Source organism: Gasterosteus aculeatus, chromosome 17 (assembly GCF_964276395.1).
Source record: "Gasterosteus aculeatus chromosome 17, fGasAcu3.hap1.1, whole genome shotgun sequence".
In the NCBI taxonomy this organism is placed as follows: Eukaryota; Metazoa; Chordata; class Actinopteri; order Perciformes; family Gasterosteidae; genus Gasterosteus; species Gasterosteus aculeatus.
In genome coordinates, this window is record NC_135705.1 from 6,520,465 (window position 1) to 6,539,522 (window position 19,058).

At 40.8% G+C, this 19,058-nt stretch overlaps 1 protein-coding gene across 2 annotated transcripts; it reads right to left on the reverse strand.

Moving 5' to 3' along the window:
- Positions 1–984: 984 nt before the first annotated feature.
- LOC120834808 (protein phosphatase 1 regulatory subunit 1A) lies at positions 985–18,521 on the reverse strand. 2 transcript variants are annotated; one of them, XM_040203094.2, is made up of 8 exons: positions 18,317–18,521; positions 18,144–18,233; positions 9,825–9,885; positions 4,974–5,011; positions 4,783–4,846; positions 3,914–4,096; positions 2,594–2,722; positions 985–1,777 (listed from the first exon to the last, which is right to left on the reverse strand). In XM_040203094.2, the coding sequence occupies exons 2-8, from the start codon at positions 18,222–18,224 to the stop codon at positions 1,698–1,700; spliced, it is 636 nt and encodes a 211-aa protein (XP_040059028.1). In that variant the 5' UTR covers positions 18,225–18,233; positions 18,317–18,521; the 3' UTR covers positions 985–1,697. The 2 variants fall into 2 exon arrangements, with proteins under 2 accessions (XP_040059028.1, XP_040059027.1); XM_040203093.2 differs by having other exon boundaries at positions 18,144–18,377.
- Between the last annotated feature and the right edge of the window lie 537 nt (positions 18,522–19,058).

The following is a 19,058-nucleotide window of genomic DNA, read 5'->3' on the forward strand; positions in this document are numbered from 1 at the left end:
AGCATACTACAGAAAGAGTCACTGTACATTCAGTGCCATGCAGAAAAGTGGTTTATGACCAGCATTTAATTTGCAGAAAAGCATTCAAGTGTTAAAGATTATGGTGTGATTTATACATTTTGGCTATGAGTGTATTACTGTAACCACAATGTACAAATGGCACCTGCACATCATTGATGTACAAGGATATTAGAAGTAATTACTCCCTACTTTCAAGTCCAACTTATATCACTTTCTAGCTTTACCAGAGCAGATTCGCCCTCTGAACTTTAGTTTGGTCCCTCATACAACAAGCGAAACAACAAATGTGTGAGGTTTGCAAGTTCTTAATATATATATATATATATATATATATATATATATATATACATATATATATATATAGACATCTAGCCTTTTCGTATATATATATATATATATATATATATATATATATATATATATATATATATATATATATATATATATATATATATATACGAAAAGGCTAGATGTCTTGTCCACTTTGCCGGCCAACCGAGACGAACGTCCGCACATGGCGGCCATCTTGGTACAGTCAGGTCATTGTATAACATTGTGTTGGTAGTGATACATTCATTTTTTAAAAACCAGAACTTTTTCAAACGATTTTAGAAACGGTTTGGTTTGTTATAAATGTCAGAGATGTAGTTATGAGATTGCATACATTCTATGAATAATTATATTATGTTCTAAAAAATAGAATAATGTTCTAAAATAGGTACAAGATTTCCCTTTACAAATATACATCAAGAAATGCTGCATGTTGAAATCCCCACCCTGTACAGAGATGTATTCATACTGCATACTTATGAATAATTATAATTATAACCATGGGTTTTCATACAAAAATAAAATGAAAGAGAACATTATTCATAAGTATGCAGTGTTATAACTACATCTCTGACGTGTATAACAAACCAAACCGTTTAAAATCGGTTGAAAATTAAAGTTATTATTATTTAAAGTACCACTAACAACACAATGTTATGGATAAGCTCACTGCACCAAGACGGCCGCTATGTGCCGTCCGCACTGTACTCCGCCTTAAGACATCTAGCCTTTGTGTATATGTCTATGGTTGGAATGATGAGGTTTCTGCTTTGTGCAGAGATGCACAGATTTGGAGTTTTGAAATGTCTATTTTTGTCCAACCAACAGTCGAAACCTCTAACATATTTAATCTAGGAAAGAAAAAATGCTGAATTGACCAATTGTTTCAATCCAGTTAGCTGTCCAATGAAGTAATCAAAACGAACTTTAATATAGTTTTACTTTAAACTGTCAATCAACCAGATGTGTTACCCACTTATTTAGGAATGACTAAAATGATTGGTTTCGGTCCCTGTTTTTTATGAGGTACAGATACAATTGTATTGCTTTGAGATAAAACTTTTTTTTAAGGAGTCATGGCACATCATGACAAACTGTCTAAAACGATTGTGGGTGGAACAGTTTTGAACATCAAGGGGGGCATTGTGCATGTCTCCTAAGTAGCGTAGTTTTTGACAACAAATAAGTGTAGAACCCGGCTCTTGTTCTCTGGATGGTAACTGAGGCCTGACTGCAGAAGAACGTCGACGCCCTGATCTACTGTATCAACAAAGTGGATCTGCAGACAAAATTTTCTGTAATGTGTGAGGCTGGCCGAGACAAGCGAGCAGCTTTGTGTTGCTGCTCTACTTCCCTTTCTTCATGCTGCTTTTCTTTGTCTTCTCCTGTGCCGCCTGATTTGGTGTGGACGCTACAGCTTTTGTGTCTGAAAAACATAAACATAAAACACTGAGGCACACTAAGACAATGGGAAGAGGAGGGTTTGATTGTAGATGACAAATGAATAATTAAGAGCACTGCCATTTCAACATTGGTTCTCCAAATGGAGACAGTCTGTGTTGTTTTGCTTGGTGTTTAACTATGTAAAAAATAAAGGTACAAATTAATTTATTATTAGGGGTTCAAGCCCAAAGCTTTGATTCTCCCAACAACCCAATGCAGTGTTCATGAGGCTGTAATAAGAGTGATTTTTCTCTGTCAAAACCATAAATTCAAACAGAAAACTTTAACAGGGAAAAGAGATTTATTTTTTAGTTATTTGACCAAACAGGATGTTTCTCTGCTTGTCAACCAAAATTGTTGACCATTGACCATTTCTAGCTAGAAGCTAAAGTTACTGCAAAAATACCACTAATAAAATGAATAACGTTGTTGAATTACTATTTTACATTAGAAAAAACTGTAATTGAAAGAATGAAAGAATAACTCACAAAAGACGTCTCTCTCTCTCTCTGTTGTGCAAATGATTAAAAAAAACCTGTGCAAGAGCGTCATGAATCCCATAAGACTTAAGACACAAAAACACATTTTCTCACTTCCGCATGAGATGCCTGAAGGGTATTTCATCCACTCTCTGAAGACTGCATCAAAGCCAACTTCGCGGATGTTTGTTGACAAGCCATGATTACGTGATGCGGAGTCAAGCCTGTTGAACTGTTAACACTTCTAACAAACCCTGCCTGGTGAACGGGGGGAGGGGACGAGGAGTTCCACTGAGGGAACAGGCCTCCTCTGACTCTACCTGGTTGTGCGTTGTTTTGTTGCGTCGAGGGATCTGCTACGCTGGCAACGCCGGAGCGATCCTCACCCTCCTTGGTGAGGGGACACTCGAGTCCGCCGGCAGCTTCTAATAGACTCTCCCTTGAGAACTCTGCAGGGGGCCGGAGGGACAAATGGAGGTTGAACTGAAGGTGACGAAGAGCAAGCATAGACTATAAACACTTTCCGTCAGACAGCAGTGCGGATTCAATACGCTCTTCTCTGTCTAATTATGTGAGTGCACAGAACCGAAGGACACCAACAATTGCACAACATTTACATCTGCATGTATTCTAGTCAAAAGGCAGATTTTACAGTAAAGGCAACCTCCACTGGACTAGTTTTAACGGTCATGGATTTGTTTACCCCGGCTTCCCCTTTTGCTCCTTTCATCTGTACTCAGAACTTATTGGCAGCTCCTTCATATCATGGGAGCGATCCATAAAAAACATAGTTATCTCATTACACTGGGGTATGTTTTTGTTGTTGAGCCTCAGGGGATTCAACTGAAAACAGATAACAATAACAACTAGAATAGAACGTCGTATTCACACAAACACGACGGACGTGAAATCTGAGTGACCTTTAACCTCCTAAATCGAATCAGTTCATCGTTGAATTCAGGTGGACGTTTGTGCCAAATTTAATTAAAATCATTGTGTTGACGAGAATAGAACAGACAAATGCTGAAAAATGAAGTCCTCAGGCAACAGCTATTTCCAATAAAAGCAGCCCTCGTTTTACATAAGCGCATTACTGAGTCTGTGCGCAGTATCTGCTGTACTCAGTACCTTTCTACTCACTTGCCCTTAAAGGCAATTATTTGGCCTCAGCTGAAATGCTGATTCGCATTTATTTTCTCATCAGCTGTTGGGGTCTTTGGTTCTGACAGGAGGCTGCCAAGGTGGCACTTTGAACCGAGTGTTTTCATTAAATGAATGGTTCACTTACACACTTTCCGGCAGAGAGTTATACGGGAAGGTCGATAGCACTCTCGTGTCCGTACACTTAATATGAACTCAACTCAGAGAGGGAAATCAAGCCTATCACAGTACAGAAAAAAGAAATTCCTCTGAAATTCAATAGTAAATGTTTTTATTGAATAAAATAATAACTGGTAGCGTCAATATTTTGTGCGTAAGATACAAATGTCAGAACGTATCAAATTGTGGGCAAAAGCCTCTACTGAAAAGGTTGTGTTCACTTTGAATCTAAATCCGTCCTCAATAATAATTGCTAAAAAAAAATCATGTCTTTATCCTTCTTTGTGTTTAAAGTTTCATAGCAGCTTGTGCGAGCATACCCTCCATTTGGCAGCGCAGTTTCTCAAAGGCCTCTGCGGTGGCCTCGTCATCGTGCGGGAGCTCCTCCCCGGTGGGGAAGGAGTCGGGGCTGGGGCGGTCCGACAGGCAGCTCTCCGAGGAGCACTCGTCCCCGGCACCCTGCTGCTGCCTGTACAGGTGATGCTCTACCATGAACTGAAGCTCTGGGGGCAGATGGGAAATGAAGGAGGAGACTCAATGAAATCCACTTCAAAAGAATATTGTAGGTTAAGCATTTTTAATGAACTAGCGATATAATCCACAGCCAGTCGGGTTTGAAGTGAGGTTTGTTTAATTGCTTTCTTCACCTTCCTCAATCCACATTTCTATTACTGTCGATTGCCCTGCAGTGGGAAACTAAAGCACACCGATTAGTGCCGTGTTCTATGAAGAAGCAACTCAACTGTGGAACTAATTTAAGAATAAACCTCGTGGCACAATATTATGTTCTCATTATTCTTCCCTTTCTTAGATGTCTTTTTGAAAGTCATTCACACAATATGTATTTATGTTGTATTGGATGTTGACATTTAACACATTATTTAATTACGTGGCGTTGATAAAAAGTTCAGGTTTTGTGACATCTGACTTCATTGGCTTTGTCACATTAAAGGTCAGGTTGGGATTTTTACACTTAGTCTTAAAACAACACTGATGGTCCATATGTACAGCATGTTAAAACATATTTAGTCTCTCTTGAAATGGAACAGTTAAGCAAAGAACTCTTCAGATAACGTATGAAACTTTCCCTTTGTGTTTCCCTTCACTGTTAAACTAGTTAAATGAATTATAGAGAACAATTTAAAGCAAGCAACTGTCTCAATGCAAATATTGATGGGCGATGGATCACCTTTCATTGTAGGTGTTCCCTTCGGCCCTTTTCGCCGTTGTCGAGGGGAGTTCAACAAGGCAGCCTGCAAAACATCAATGTTTCTTGTCAACTGGGCAGAGAGCACGAAGATGGAGGAGATTTTAAAAAGCAAGAACAGAACAGCGTCATTTCTGTAATCTTATTCAGATAAAAAGCCTTTATTAAATTACCTTATACAACTGGTTTGGGAGCCGATCTTCATCTATTTCTGCGAGAGAGCAAATACACAGTTACGTACAACACACAATAAAACAATTGAAATAAAGGACAAAATGATCAGCAAATACACAGTTACGTACAACACACAATAAAACAATTGAAATAAAGGACAAAATGATCAGGCGAACGTTGTACAGCCTTGAGACTGTTCATATAGCACAGATGACCTCATCCGTATGTTGGTGTATCGGGGCTGCTGCCGTGTCTCAACACGCCAGTAATACAAGGTGACCTCGGCCCAGATGCTTTTCTGACACACTACGAGCCACATGCCAGCGTTTGCTCAATTCATTTTTTATTAAGCTTGGTGGGACAAACAGTTCTTCTTCTTTTTGCAAACAAAAGGGACGATAATACACTCTCATCTTCTTCCTAATAGATCCCTGCACGCAGGCAACTGCTGACTGTATAAACAGTAAAACACTGTTTATCCTGAACCCCCTTAAGGGAAGTGAGTGTGTAGCACGCGAAAGTGCAGTCTGGAGCTCAGTCGATTTACAATCAGTTTTGATACATCCCGCTAATGCTACTGCAGTCTACAGTGAAACTCAACAGTCCTGCAGTAATTCCTACATCTGTGTGGTGCTTCTAACGCATTCAGGAAAACAAGAGAACTCATGTGAAGCTCATGTGACTCCAACTGGATTAAGATTGATCGCATGTAGTCGGTATTTGAAACCGGACTCTGTGGTCACTAAATGAAAGGACTGAAATAGAAACCAAAAGACTGTATAGTACGATATGGTAAAACCCTTAACTGTGATCAATAACGATTGCTTGTAACCCGTATCCACCGTGTTTCCAGCTTTGGAACTTTTTTCTAGAACACCACCTTGTTGCTTGGCAACCTATGCATCCCTAGATACTGGGAAGGCACTGTGTGCGTGTGTGTGTGGGGGTGTGTGTGTGAGCATATATTATTTCTACTTAAAAGGATGCACTAAGCTGTTAAAAATGCCACTGATGTACTTGTTTCTTTAGTAATCTCTCTCTCTCTCTCTCTCTCTCTCTCTCTGCAACAAACAAAGTCATTCATCAGTGGCGAATAAAAACCTCACACAAATGCCGTAAAAATTAATTTCAAGAGGGATTTCACTTTTTGCTGTGCGTGTCTACAGTGATGCTTGAAACAGAATCTTATTCACAGCGTCTCCCAGGAGTTGGAGAAGGTTCCCACAATAATTATGGATTTTGTAACAAATCAATCGCAGGGAATATGCAGTCTTGAAATGTTCTGTAAGTTACAGGGCAAAGCTTAAATAATTAATAACTGGTATTGACAAACAGCTGTCAAGTTATCGCAGTCTGAAAATTGACTTTTATGCCAAAAGTTTAACCTTAAAGATTGTGTGCAGCTCTGAAAAAGTTCCAAAAATGTGTGCAAAAAGAGATAGTGTATATCTTAAGTCTATCTTAAGTCTAAACTTTTATGAGGTAGTTTTCACACGGGTGAACCTATGAAATCATCTTGGGATGTTTGGAAGGTTTTCTCCACTGTGTAGCTTTTATACCGGGATATATTGCAAAACAATGTGTGATTGGTTTATGTGTAACAAAGACCTCTTGTTTCGGCCCACAACCCCTTTAGTCCCTGAAACAATCTGCTTTTGCACTTTTACATATTATTTTGTTGCTGCTAAAGAGATTTTTTTTTATATAATATTAGTCTAACTTAAAGACCAAAAATAAAATCTAAATAATTTTTACCTATAAATAAATAAAATACTCCAGTGATGGTGGCAGCTTTGAATGCAGAATTGTTGCATCTTAATTTAAGAAGATCTGCAGAGTAAAGTAGATGGGGTTTTGTTATAATAAAAATTGGTTCATAGTATTGATTTCTATTCAAGAACAGGGAGTGGCTTTGTTTGAGTAAAACACATCTAAAACACATTGTGAGTAGCAGCAGTAGCAGCATGAGTATTCCTCGTTTAAACATCAACAAACATAAAATATGTCTTTTACTCGGCTCATATTGACATTTCTCTCTCTGCATATGGAGCCCATCTGTGGTGCAGAATGATAAAAAGGGGCCAATAAAAAGGGCCGTTCCAGCAGTGATGAGTTTATCGCTGCAACTCTCAGAAGACAGGCTGTCTGACACAAAGCCAGACGGGACGGTCTTCTGTCTCCACTTTATTCAGCCGAGCGGCTCTAATTTGGCTGCTGCCAATTTCTATTTTCTGTGCTGCATCTGATGAAGAAAAATGGGAAAATCAAGGATACGCCTGCAGTGTGGTCATTTGTGCATCTAAGAGGTTTTTTATCTTCCCAAAAATCCATTAATTTACAGGAACACTCTTGCAAGGAATTCTTATCAGCTATGACCTGTCGCAGCACAAATTCACATTTCTTGAGAAGATGTTTATTTAAAAGAAACTGAAGCTTATTCTTTACAATATTAGCAGCAGCCGGGCTAGCTGAGCATGAACAACCAACCCCAATGCTCATAAGTATCGGTTCAATTGATTTTGTACCACCAATATCACATATTTTCAAATTTACGTCAGAGGGCTTTACGATCTGCATGAATGCGACATCCTCCGTCCCGGGAACCTTCTCATCGGCAATGGGGAGAAAAATAAAGAAACCAAAGGGAGAGCGGCTAGAAGTGCAATAGATTTAGATTTAGATTTACAACACAATGTTGAAATCATCTTGTTTGAAGGGCGCTACGTATTGTGTTTTAAGTGAGATTTGTGTATTTTTCCTCGGCTGTTTTAAATGTAGTAGTTAGCTCCATTAATAGTGCATCCTAATGTTTAGTAGATGAACATCTCCCTGCTAGTGGCATTATGTTCATCTCCCATCCCTGCCAGGAAGAGATAGCGTGCAACTGTGTGTCTGTCGGAGGCAGATCTCACATTCTGCTGGAGCCAACTGGGAAGTATGTTGGGTACCCACTAATGACCAGCATGCCAAAGGACCTCTCATGGTTTTTATGTAGAAGACAATCTTTTTATGTAATAAAATAATTAATTTGAGTATTCAGTGTTGGTCGAACGCTATTTTATTTGACTCAAGTTGTCTCTTTGTCTCTCTCCAGGAATCAATAATCGTCTCCTTTCTGCGTCTGAGTTGTCTGCACATCTGTGGCGGCGCCGTCTGATGTGCTGTCGGGGTTCACAGTGCACAGGGCAGAGCGATCTGCAGAGCATTTAATAATGCAGCGCTCTTTCTGCTGTGGGGCACAACATCACTGCGCAAGTACAAATCCTCTACCTCATCGTCGTCACATCCAACCGCCCCCTCACAAACCCCCCACTGCGGCTCCGCCCATCTCTGGCACATCCTCGTTTCCACACACTCATAACCGTCTGATTCTCTGTTTGTGGCCCTGTGTCCGATCTGGTGATTTGAGTTGTTTCTTTTTAGTGTATTTTCCATGGCATCTCAGAATTCCTCATTTTGAGGACACAAACATATGAATACAGCACTGTGAGATTAAATACAAGAAAATAAAAGGTTTCACGACTCTTTTCACCGCCCTGATGAGGGCATCAACGGGTAAAGTGTCAAAAAAGATGAACAAAGTGGCCTAATATGTCAGAAACAACACGCTTCCTCTTTTCCTTAAATCATATTTACTATTATTCAGTTGCTTTCATCCCCATGCCTTCACTTCACTTGTGATTTCACTACTGAATGAGTCTCTACTCCACTACTTCCTTTCTTCTTGCCTCTGATCTACTGAACAGGACGGATTGTTGAAGGTTTCCTCTGCAATTTCATTCAGAGATCAAGGTTAACGCTGAGACGCGCTGCATGCTCCGTATCCAATTAGTGAGCAAAAACAAAGACACGTGTAATCAAACACAGAGACACGTGTCAAGCAAAGAGATCACAGGGAAACACTCTGTGAAAACGCTGATCTCCAAGAGTGAAGAGCTGTGAGTTAAGTAACGTGGCAATCTCTGCTGGCATCTCGCGTGACGCATCGACTCTTCATTCATTGTTGTTGTTTTCTCACCTGGAGAAAATGACGCTGGTCGCCTTACGTTCTCAGCCGATCATCTTTTAATCTGGGTCGCGTTAAACACTTTCACATCAAAGTGCAGCAGAGGCAGTGCGGGAAGAAAGCAGCCAGTGGATGACTCACAGAATGGGACAACGCTCTAAGAGGAGCAGTGTTGTGTTTGATCATTAGGATCCCTCGAGAGGACACAAACACATACGCCGGTATTTGTTGCTCCGTTGTAGTAGGAAAATTCACTTGGTGCAAAATATACTTTAGATGCTGCAATCACAGCAATCAAAATAAGAATTGAATCGTTCTTAAAGAATGTTGTGACTATGGTAACTTGCTATTATGTGGTCAGGTATCTAGGTTTTGTAGTCGTGTCAATCTTTTCTGTTGATTACGATTCCTCTGTACTCACACAAACAACTCAGACAGGGCAGGAAACACCAGCAGTGAAACAGAAAATCTGTCACTACTGTGCAAAAAGGGTTTTTTAAATGACTGGAACACAACGTTGACTCATCTCAATGTCCGAACACCAAAGATCACCGGTTATTCTACAGCGGTGCAGCGTTGACGAGTCACTTTGATACTAGACTGAAACCCCTGAAGCCAGCTGCACCTGCAGGTTTCATTTAGCCATCATCATGTAGCCATTTCTTCTACCTGTGTCCTTAGGCGTCAGTAAATAACTCGGTGAGTTCCATTACCTAATAAATGTCGGCCAAAACTACGAATACAAGACCCAAGACTTAATAAAAAGGAATAATCAATGACTCTTCTGGTGACCCCCAAGATACAGATAACAGATACACTGCGTGTTTGCGTTAAAGTGCCTTACCAGGGGATGATTGATCACTGGATGCCACTAACGTAGCAGGTGTCGGTCTGCGTCTTCTGATCTGAAAAAGTAGAAGAGTTTAATTCTAAAGCAAATAAAAAACATGTCCCATTAAGCAGCTTTGTGAAGACAACAAATCATCTCAAAACCTCCATTTTGATGGTTGTTGTTGAAAAACGATGCGTTTTTAATTAAAGTAAAGAATTCGAGGCTGTATTCCTCAACCAATCAGGGACAGACTACCTCTGCTCCTCCTTAGTAACGGTCAGCATCCCCTTCCTCCCACGATGCTGGCAGCCTGTGTGATCCATATTTTGGATTCGGTTTACTCTGCAGTGAGATGAGCAGGGCAGTCTGCCACCTCCTTGCTTCTTGGCTAATGACTAGTGGAGTGTGGCAGCTATACGGACCAATTCTGGGATGGTACTTTAAAGAACGCGCACATTTTCACTGAGCTGTGCAGCAGAGACCAAACATATTGCGTAAGTGTTAGAAAGATCCGCCTGTAGACATAACAACTACAGTTAAAACCGCTGTTATTTTTAAGTGTCCACTAGAGTCCAACCATAAGATCGGGAGAAATGGACGGGTTCGATGGTGAATGATAAATGGACTGCGCTGTTGTAACGCAACACGCTTCTCAAAATATGAAATGAAATGCATCTCTATCTGCAGAAGTATGAGACCACAGCTTTTGTGGGAAAAAATGAAAGATTCATTTTCTGTCGCCTCCAGGATCAGGTGATTGCTTTTAAATTGTATCACTCGATAAAACTATAAAGGCAACGATATGGGAGTTTAAATTGAGCCAATTGCAGACACGCATCCCTCCCCCCCACACACACACACACACACTCACTAAAGCACTCCTCTTACGTGGCTGACAGGGCTGCTGACTAATGATGGAAGGTGAGCAAGCTCCCTCACTCCTGCGTCCTTTCTTAATGCTGGTTTTGCACTTAAAAAGCTGTGTAGTCTTCTTCAGCCGGCCAGCAATAACCTCGCCCTGCACAGTGGAGCATCACATGGTGTTTTGTGTGACAGTTTAAATGAGCCAGTGGTTAAACTCCTTTCTACTGCTATGACAATCGAACGATCATAAGTTTAAAGCTGTGCCGAGAGGGTACAATGGAAAGCAGAGAGGTGCATTCACAGTTAAAAGAAAATAGGGGAATCAGAAAGTGAATGCCGGTAGTTGCCCTTGAATCCTATTTTCAGGATTGACTATGAGGCTTTGCGGTGTTCAACAAAATGTGGCACTAAATTATTAAAAAACATCTTCTTTTGACAGAATACAGATGTAGCTGCAGAAGAAACCCGCAGTGATGAAAAGGGAGCAGCCAGTGGTAATTCGTTCTAATTAGGCATTCAGATTTTAAGAGGCTTCATCTTCATTACCTTTCAAATCACAACCATGGAGTTCACTAAGGCTCAGCGGAGAAGAAGAGGCATAAAATGTCTTTCTTTTCAGTGCCAAGCAATCAGTAATCTTGTAAAGCTTTTTAGACTTTTCCAAGAGATGAATGTCAACCTTTCAGCGTAACCTTCCTGTGCCACAGCTCCTTTGATATCTGTATTTCTCACTAACGTCAATGACTCCACGGTGATGTGTTCGTGTGTTGTGTCAGGGCCGACATGAAGGGTAGATTTATCCCTGAACGAAACAATCCAATGTTCGATCGCTCAAGCTACTGATGTTTCTTTATGTACCCACAAAAGGTATACGACATGCGTGGTATGACAAGCTGAGGTACTAAATTGCCACCATTGTTCTCCTTTCGGTCTCCAAGTTGGAATGTGACTTAATTTTTCTTTTTAGAAGTGGTCACTCTTTTGACAAAAGGTAATGAAAATCATTATGAAGCAAAATACAGGTCTCAGGTTGCATCAGAGTGATGGCAGTTTCAGAATTCCAACTGCAACAAAATACTTACAAAAATATAAAAAAGAACCATAATATCTTTGATTGTTGAACAAAGTTAGTTATTTTTACATGAACATCTTTTTAGAACCGATGTCTAAATGATTGCAAACGTTTCTTTCAGCTAAGTCTGAAATCTTGAATGAGATGTTTAGGTCTGCCCCTTTGGGACAAGTCAACATCTGTGCAGAGTTTCAAATCACATCCAACTATAAGTTCTGCCTTTTATTACTTTTTCCTGCTTTAATATTTAACAGTTAGAATATGTGATTTGTTTTGTGTATTTCTGTCTAATGGGGACTCAGTTTTTGAATAAAGATGCCAAGATGTATCCAGTACTTTCATGTTCTCTGAAACCATGTCCTCATATTTCAGCCTTGATGTGTGTCTTATGTTATCGTCCCAGAAAACTCCCCTCCCGGCCCACGTTAGAGCGAAACGTAGAACGGATTATGCCAGAGTCATTGTTATTCTCCTCACCCGGCAGGAAAGCAAACTCCCTGATCCTTCGCTGGCAGAAAATACCGGCGCTTATTGGACGGGGCTCTTCCCTCAAAGCATCGTGCCCGCTTCTCCTCTAACGGTCCATTTAAAATGCAGTTCTGTCACTTCTCACAACAATGAACAAAAACAGCCTTCAAAAAGTGATGGGTGGGCAGGAAAAGCCGTGCATGCCTGATGTCCTTGTGTGAGGGCGCCAGACGAAATGGACTTGGCTGCAAATATAGGTCAGGCAAAAAGAGCAGCAGAGACAAAGTCCAGATTTAAATTTTAACGCTTGTGTTTAGTTGACATTGGCTTTGCTTCAACTTGTTCCAAAAACGAATAATTGCAAAATCATTTCTCAAATAATTTTATTTCCCTCTGAACTCGTTAAAACCCAATGAGTAGGAAACCGCTCAAGTGTAACACTTCAATTTGCCGCCAACTGAACTTACATTAGTTACACAGTACATTAGATGAAAGCAACAAAGTGTGACCACAAAACATTGTTGTTGTTGTTGTGACAAAAAAAGGAAAAAACACCGTTATGTGTTAAGCAAACGAGTTAAGCATCGCGTGACATTCTGCATTTTTAACCCTGCTTTCTGTGCAACATTCTACAACCTCAACAGCAGAGATTGAAATCTGGATGATTTTTAAAAATGTCAAACAACTACACAACTGCTGTATGAGCAGACAAATAGGATTTCAAATAAGATCGAATAGGATTTCATATGATCTTTTTTTTTTTTTTAAACAGAATGAGGATGTTCACCCTTTTATTTAAAAAAAAAAGAATTTTAAGATGAAAATAGTATCCTTCATTGTGGGGTTCAATGCATCTGTTAGACCTCCTTTAAATAAACTAATAAGAATAATCACAGATGTGGAGCAGATGATTTACCTTCGGTATATTTAGCAGCCAGAGACTGAGACCCCAAATAGAAGTATTAATCTTTTTTATACGACTTTTGAAATACGGCAACCTTTCTAAAGCATGTATCAGAGCAAAATGTGCCATCGAAATGCATACAAATGCTGGTGCTTTCTTAAAATGTTGTGTTTTTCACAGCCGACAGTCCGCCATTTTCTTTATTTAGCTGAGGGAAACTTGATAGTCACGTGACCTAGTTTCAAGGCAATGTACTGTAAGTGAATAGGCCAAATAAAATGTAGTATTGTCATAATTTTGGGGGGCAAATTGTGACAATACTACGTTTTCCCTTGTGGACCAACGCAGCTATTACACATTTTGCTGTGAGACTGGGTTGAACATGTTTTAGTATAGAACACATTTGACCTTGGGAACTCTTTTCTTATCCAGGAATAACCAAACTCACAACTAATTGGGGTGACGGAGGTCGCAAAAAAAGGATTTTAATTGAAATTCTATTGAAATTCTACAACCTCTTTCCTCCTGATTCTCCTTTGAGTGAAACTAGCGGGTTTGTATCAGAGTTGCCTTGTGACCTTCACCCAAACAATGCGTTTGCAACAGTCAGTGTCGTGGATCAGAAAAGTTGCATTCACGTCCAGTTTTTTGTTAAAGTTCAAAGCTTTGCCAGCACTTCATCGTCATTGTGTCGCGTCACAGGACACAAATGCAGTACAAGGCACTGACCAGCATTCATGCGATTCCTCGTCCTGTCATTTGAAATACGATCTCTGTGTTTTCCAAGTTAAAATCAGAGCTCAGCCATTATAAAGCCTCACAGACTCTCTCCGACTGTGGTCTCCTTCGGCTCTGAATAGAGAGAATTACGGTATTCAGAGCACATTGAAACCCCAGTTCAATGACTTCTTCTTTCTTTTATCTCGGTTTCTTTAGTCCTTTTGCCTCCCTCTCACTTCCTATCAATCCTCTGCCTTCTCCATTGTAACAGCCCTCTTATCATCCTCTCTTTTGTTGCATATCACACAACCAGCTGCACGGTTGAATGTGATGCACAAGCTGCAATTTTATTGCTGTAATAATATATTTTTTGCTGAGAATCACAGAAAGCGAAGCGTAGCAGTTTATCATTAAACGCAAATTTAGAGCAATGACAGCGTAATGTTCTGTTTTCAATGCAGCGTGTTTCGTCTCTTAGATAATGTTCTTCCTGAGTGCGTACAAAGTATTTATTAGATTCTAGATTCTGTCAAGGACAATAATAGTCTGACACGTCTTCATCAACAACATTAGGGACGACACCATCAACCCTGAAATTAAAGGACATAACCTTAATATGTCACAATTCATCATCTCATCAACCAAGAATGTGAATTTCCCAAGCGAGGGCCCTTCACAAGACAACGATTTCAGTTCAATATCGAACGTCTGTTGGAAGGGGATTAGATTTAATTTAATATGTGAATTGTAACATTGTCAAGAAGAAACTTCTATTAACAACCTTCACATAGGATTATAACATTGTGCCAACATGGTTAGGTCTTTAATGGCGCGTGTGTATTCGCTGATCCATCCGTGTAGGTTGAATATAATGTCGACATCGGTTTAAGACTACAGCAGCCAGTTAATGCGGCTCGGCAACAATAACTGGAAACAGGGTTAAAAAAAACTTGACATGTCCACAACATGCACGGTTCCCTCAAACCCTGGAAAACGCCAGTATGTATTCAATAAAACTTCAACGGAGCCTTTATTGGCCTCTATTGCGTCATTTTAAAGCATAAGTTGAAATATATACTCCACACATTCCCTTTGTCGATGAGAGTTGGTTGAAAAGATTGATATGACTCAGAAATATGTGTGTTTAATGTAAAGCAGGATCCAGGCCATTGGTAAATTAGCTTTGTATAAAGACTGTTAGCGGGTAAGCTAACCTCTGTTTAAAGATAATATCTGTCAGTACAGCACTTCCAAAGCTGCAGCTTTCATTTGTTTAAAATGTAAAAAAAAAAACTTTGGACTGGTGAGCTGTCATACTGGAGTCTGTTCATCTGTTTGCCAGACTAAACAAAAGCTTTGTATCTTCTCGATAGTTTTCTACTCAACGGACTGAGAGAGATTGGCCTTGGTACGTATGTCCCAAAATGTCAAATCAGTCAAAGCACAAAGGAAGCTGCTTTAAAACACAACATTTGGTGAGAGGGGAATATCTACATGACTGATGGGAAAGCATCTTAGCGAAAGCGCTATCCTCTGTCCCCATCAGGCACAGTCAGTTTGTGCTCGTGAGTACGCAGTGAGCTCTAGCGTGACGTCATCGTGATAAAGGTGGGACACATTGTATCCTGCTGCAGAGAGCAGGATGAACGCACGCTGTTTGTGAGCGTCCGACCTCGGTGGAGGCTGTTCTGAGTGACGAGTCAGTCTCCACGGAGACTGATTCACTACGTTGGGGGGGGGGGCCGGTTCCAGAGATCAATGAACCGTGGGTGAGACGGCCCCTGGTGGGATTCATCAGCAAGGGTGTAAAGAAAAGCACAACCAAAGAATCCTTCCTTTTCTTCACATGTTCTTCACATCACAGCTGTCTGTCAAATATACACATAAAACCACTTAAGAAGATGCTGTGAAGGCTCATTAGTTTTTAGGTATATTCTGAAAGGATAAAGTCTCAATGGGCGATCACTGACGCTTCAGCAATGCTTATTGAGACCGACAGCAAAGAGCTGTCTTGAGTCTTACAGCTAAAAGATGTGTCTGCTGGTGAAGAAGAGAAGGTGAACTGCAGGCTGGGACAGGTTTAAGATCCTGTACTGACCGGCTGCAGCCTGGGATCAGACCTGTGGCTCAATACACGCAGTGGACACCGACTCCACCACATGCAGACCTGAGTACTTTGAAATGCTTCTGTGTTTTTCAGACGACGTGCAGAGAACAAGAAGAAGTGTCAGCTTCTTACAAATATACCACAGGCACCAATTTACAGACACAGTGCCCTTTATATCAATTACACACGTAATGATGCTTCTTACCTCAAACAATAATATAATCAAACCACATTGGCACAAACCAATAAGCTTAGATAATGATGCTATCCAAACCTCTATGCACGTCAGCTGGCAGTTCTATTAAATTCATAATCCTGACCTTTCAGTCCTGGTTGATTTGGTAACCGTAACCATTATGTAAATACAAAGGCTATGGCTGAAAATAATGCTCGCCATAAATAGATGCCATAAATAGATGCCATAAATAGATGCCATAAATAGATGCCATAAATCGTGCGTTGGATTACCATTTGAAAAGTTCAAATTCAACTCCAAAATGATCGACATTTAAGTCAAGATTTGTCATTTATCTTGAAAAAGCGACACAGGGGATTTGTATTTAACTAAATATGAGCCTTCTAAAACTGTTGACCTTTTCCACATCTGACTTCATTGACATGCCCTAGCAGGAAAAGCACATCCGTGTGATGGACAACATTAATAACTGTGACACTCTAGCTAAGTGAGTTTTGTGCAGGGCATTGGTGGGCTGTGCACGCTGGCTCACTGTCATGGCGCACTGGGACACTCGATGGGACGCAGCCAGCGTTAATGAAATGTCTTTCACCTGTTTCAAAATGTCTGCTGAGTAAATGGGATTGAAACAGCATCCTCTGCTTCTACATCCATCCATTACCCATAATCGTGTTATCCTTCCACAGTGTGCAGAGAAGCCTGAGGAAACGCACGCTAGAAGCCACGCCCCCTTTGCTGACACGACACCACCGGGGAGCCTCTGTGGTTAAGTTAGAGTGGTTTTCCTTCAGACATTTAAGTTGTTCTTGAAGTTTGTTAAATCCTATTTCATTCAAACTGCTTCAGTGGTCTTTTTATAGTTTAAAATTACAAACCACAATGAATGACGCAAAGAGTCTTTGTGCATTCAATCTGTCGTCGTTTCTATGTGATGCAGAGAAGGTCGTCATGGAGTGTGATGGTCTGAACATTCAGTTCCTCACGTCTTCACCACCACAGCCGCTCTACCTCATCGTATGGCCGTGTACACAAACAATCCAATGATACATACGCTCACAAGGCATTTCTCACACACAATAGCAGTCACCCTGTCTCGTATCTAATAGTCACAGTGGTAGAGAGAGGCCTATTAACAAGTAGTGTAGTCAGACTCGTAGATCTTTGCTCGTTTCACTTGAGGCTCATTTTTTAATAATGACCTGTCCATGTTATATTTATAGAAATGAGAAAATGGGACACACGTTTTCAATACATTCCCTACAAACCCATGAATTGCACCAATTGCACCAACTTTTCATTCAGAAACAAGATTCATTTGATTGTTTTTCTTTACATGATGTTGACTTTAAAAGATCCGGGAAAAAAAGATGAGAAATTGCAGCTACAATCAATTATTTACACATATTTGAGTTGGATGTGATGAAATCATTGCATAGAAGATTTGGGTTTGATTCAGAATGAGTTTGTCTTGTAATAACGTGCAACTTTTGTCGGAATCTCCGTGCAGAACAGTGCGTGCAGCCAGACACAGAAACCAAAACAAAGCCAAACCCCTGGAGACGCATCCATTCACTGCAGCACCCCCTTTTTAACACTGCTGATAAACTGTGTCTTTAAGAACCTGCTAGCTATCGAGTGAAGAATGCATCTTGATTTCATGATAATGGAAATAATAAGTACCTCATTCAAATGCTTGATATTTACGTTGCAGGGGAGTAATGAGTTACTAAAAACGGGATTTCTTAAACGCGTCAATCAGACTATACACATTTTGGAGAGAGCACACTGCATCTCTTTATCCCAGTTTGGTTGCTCAGCTTCGCCTGCATCCACTTTCCCTGATGAATGAGTGTTGACCAGCACTATCGCGCATTTCCATTGAAAATCTTTCCACATTCATTTTGCCAAAATTCCAAACATGTCACAGAGGAAACCATTAAAATCCCCCCCCCCCCAAGAAAAGTCCTGCAGCCCTCAAACCACGTCCTCTTCCTCCTCACCTGTTCTGCTGCCTCCGGGTCCAGGTGGGTGTCCAGCAGGGGAACGGTGAACTGTATCTTCCTGGGGCTCCCGGTGTCCATGGTGGCTGTCTGTCAAAGACGAATAGGAAGGAGGAGGAGGAGGAGGAGGAGGAGGGAGAATCCGTACGAGGAAAGGAGGGTAAAGAGCTCACCGTGGGGGGGGTGCGGGGGTGCTGAATATAAGTAGTCTCCAGCTTAGGACTGCATGATAGTTTATGTCTGACTATTTTCTGTTCTTTAGTTGTATCTATTCACACACTTTTCGCTTTTTTTTGGCACCCTGTTTGCTTCTATCCTCAGCACCTGCTGGTGTCTCTACCACAGCTTCACTCTCCTCTCTCTCTCTCTCTCTCTCTCTCTCTCTCTCTCTCTCTCTCTCTCTCTCTCTCTCTCTCTCTCTCTCTCTCTCTCTCTCTCTCTCTCTCTCTCTCTGTGTGTCTCCCTCGGCTCAGTGATGAGGCAAGGGCATTATGGGCTAGAAACACCTCTCCTTCACTCTCATTCGCTGCGGCCAACTCCATGTTGGGCAAAGCCCGCCCTCCGTTCACATTTCTATCTCTCTGTATTGGATGTCTGAGACGAGGGTTGTTCTGCAGCACCCCCGCACTACCGGCAGAGAGAGTATGACAAAGACATCTCTCTCTCTCTCGCTCTCTCTCGCTCTCTCTTAGATGCGTACAGAAGATGCATGATCTGGCCTTTGCTTTTAGATAAAGTATTTTTGAAATCCCCTTCCCACACATGCTTACAAACATAGAAAGGATGAATTGGAGTGAATCATCTCCCTCAGTTGTATAAACATACACATTCCTAACAGTATTTCATAACAATTTCTGTGTGTCACAAACAACAGCTATTTTACCCGAGATCACTGCAGTATATTGTATAATTAAT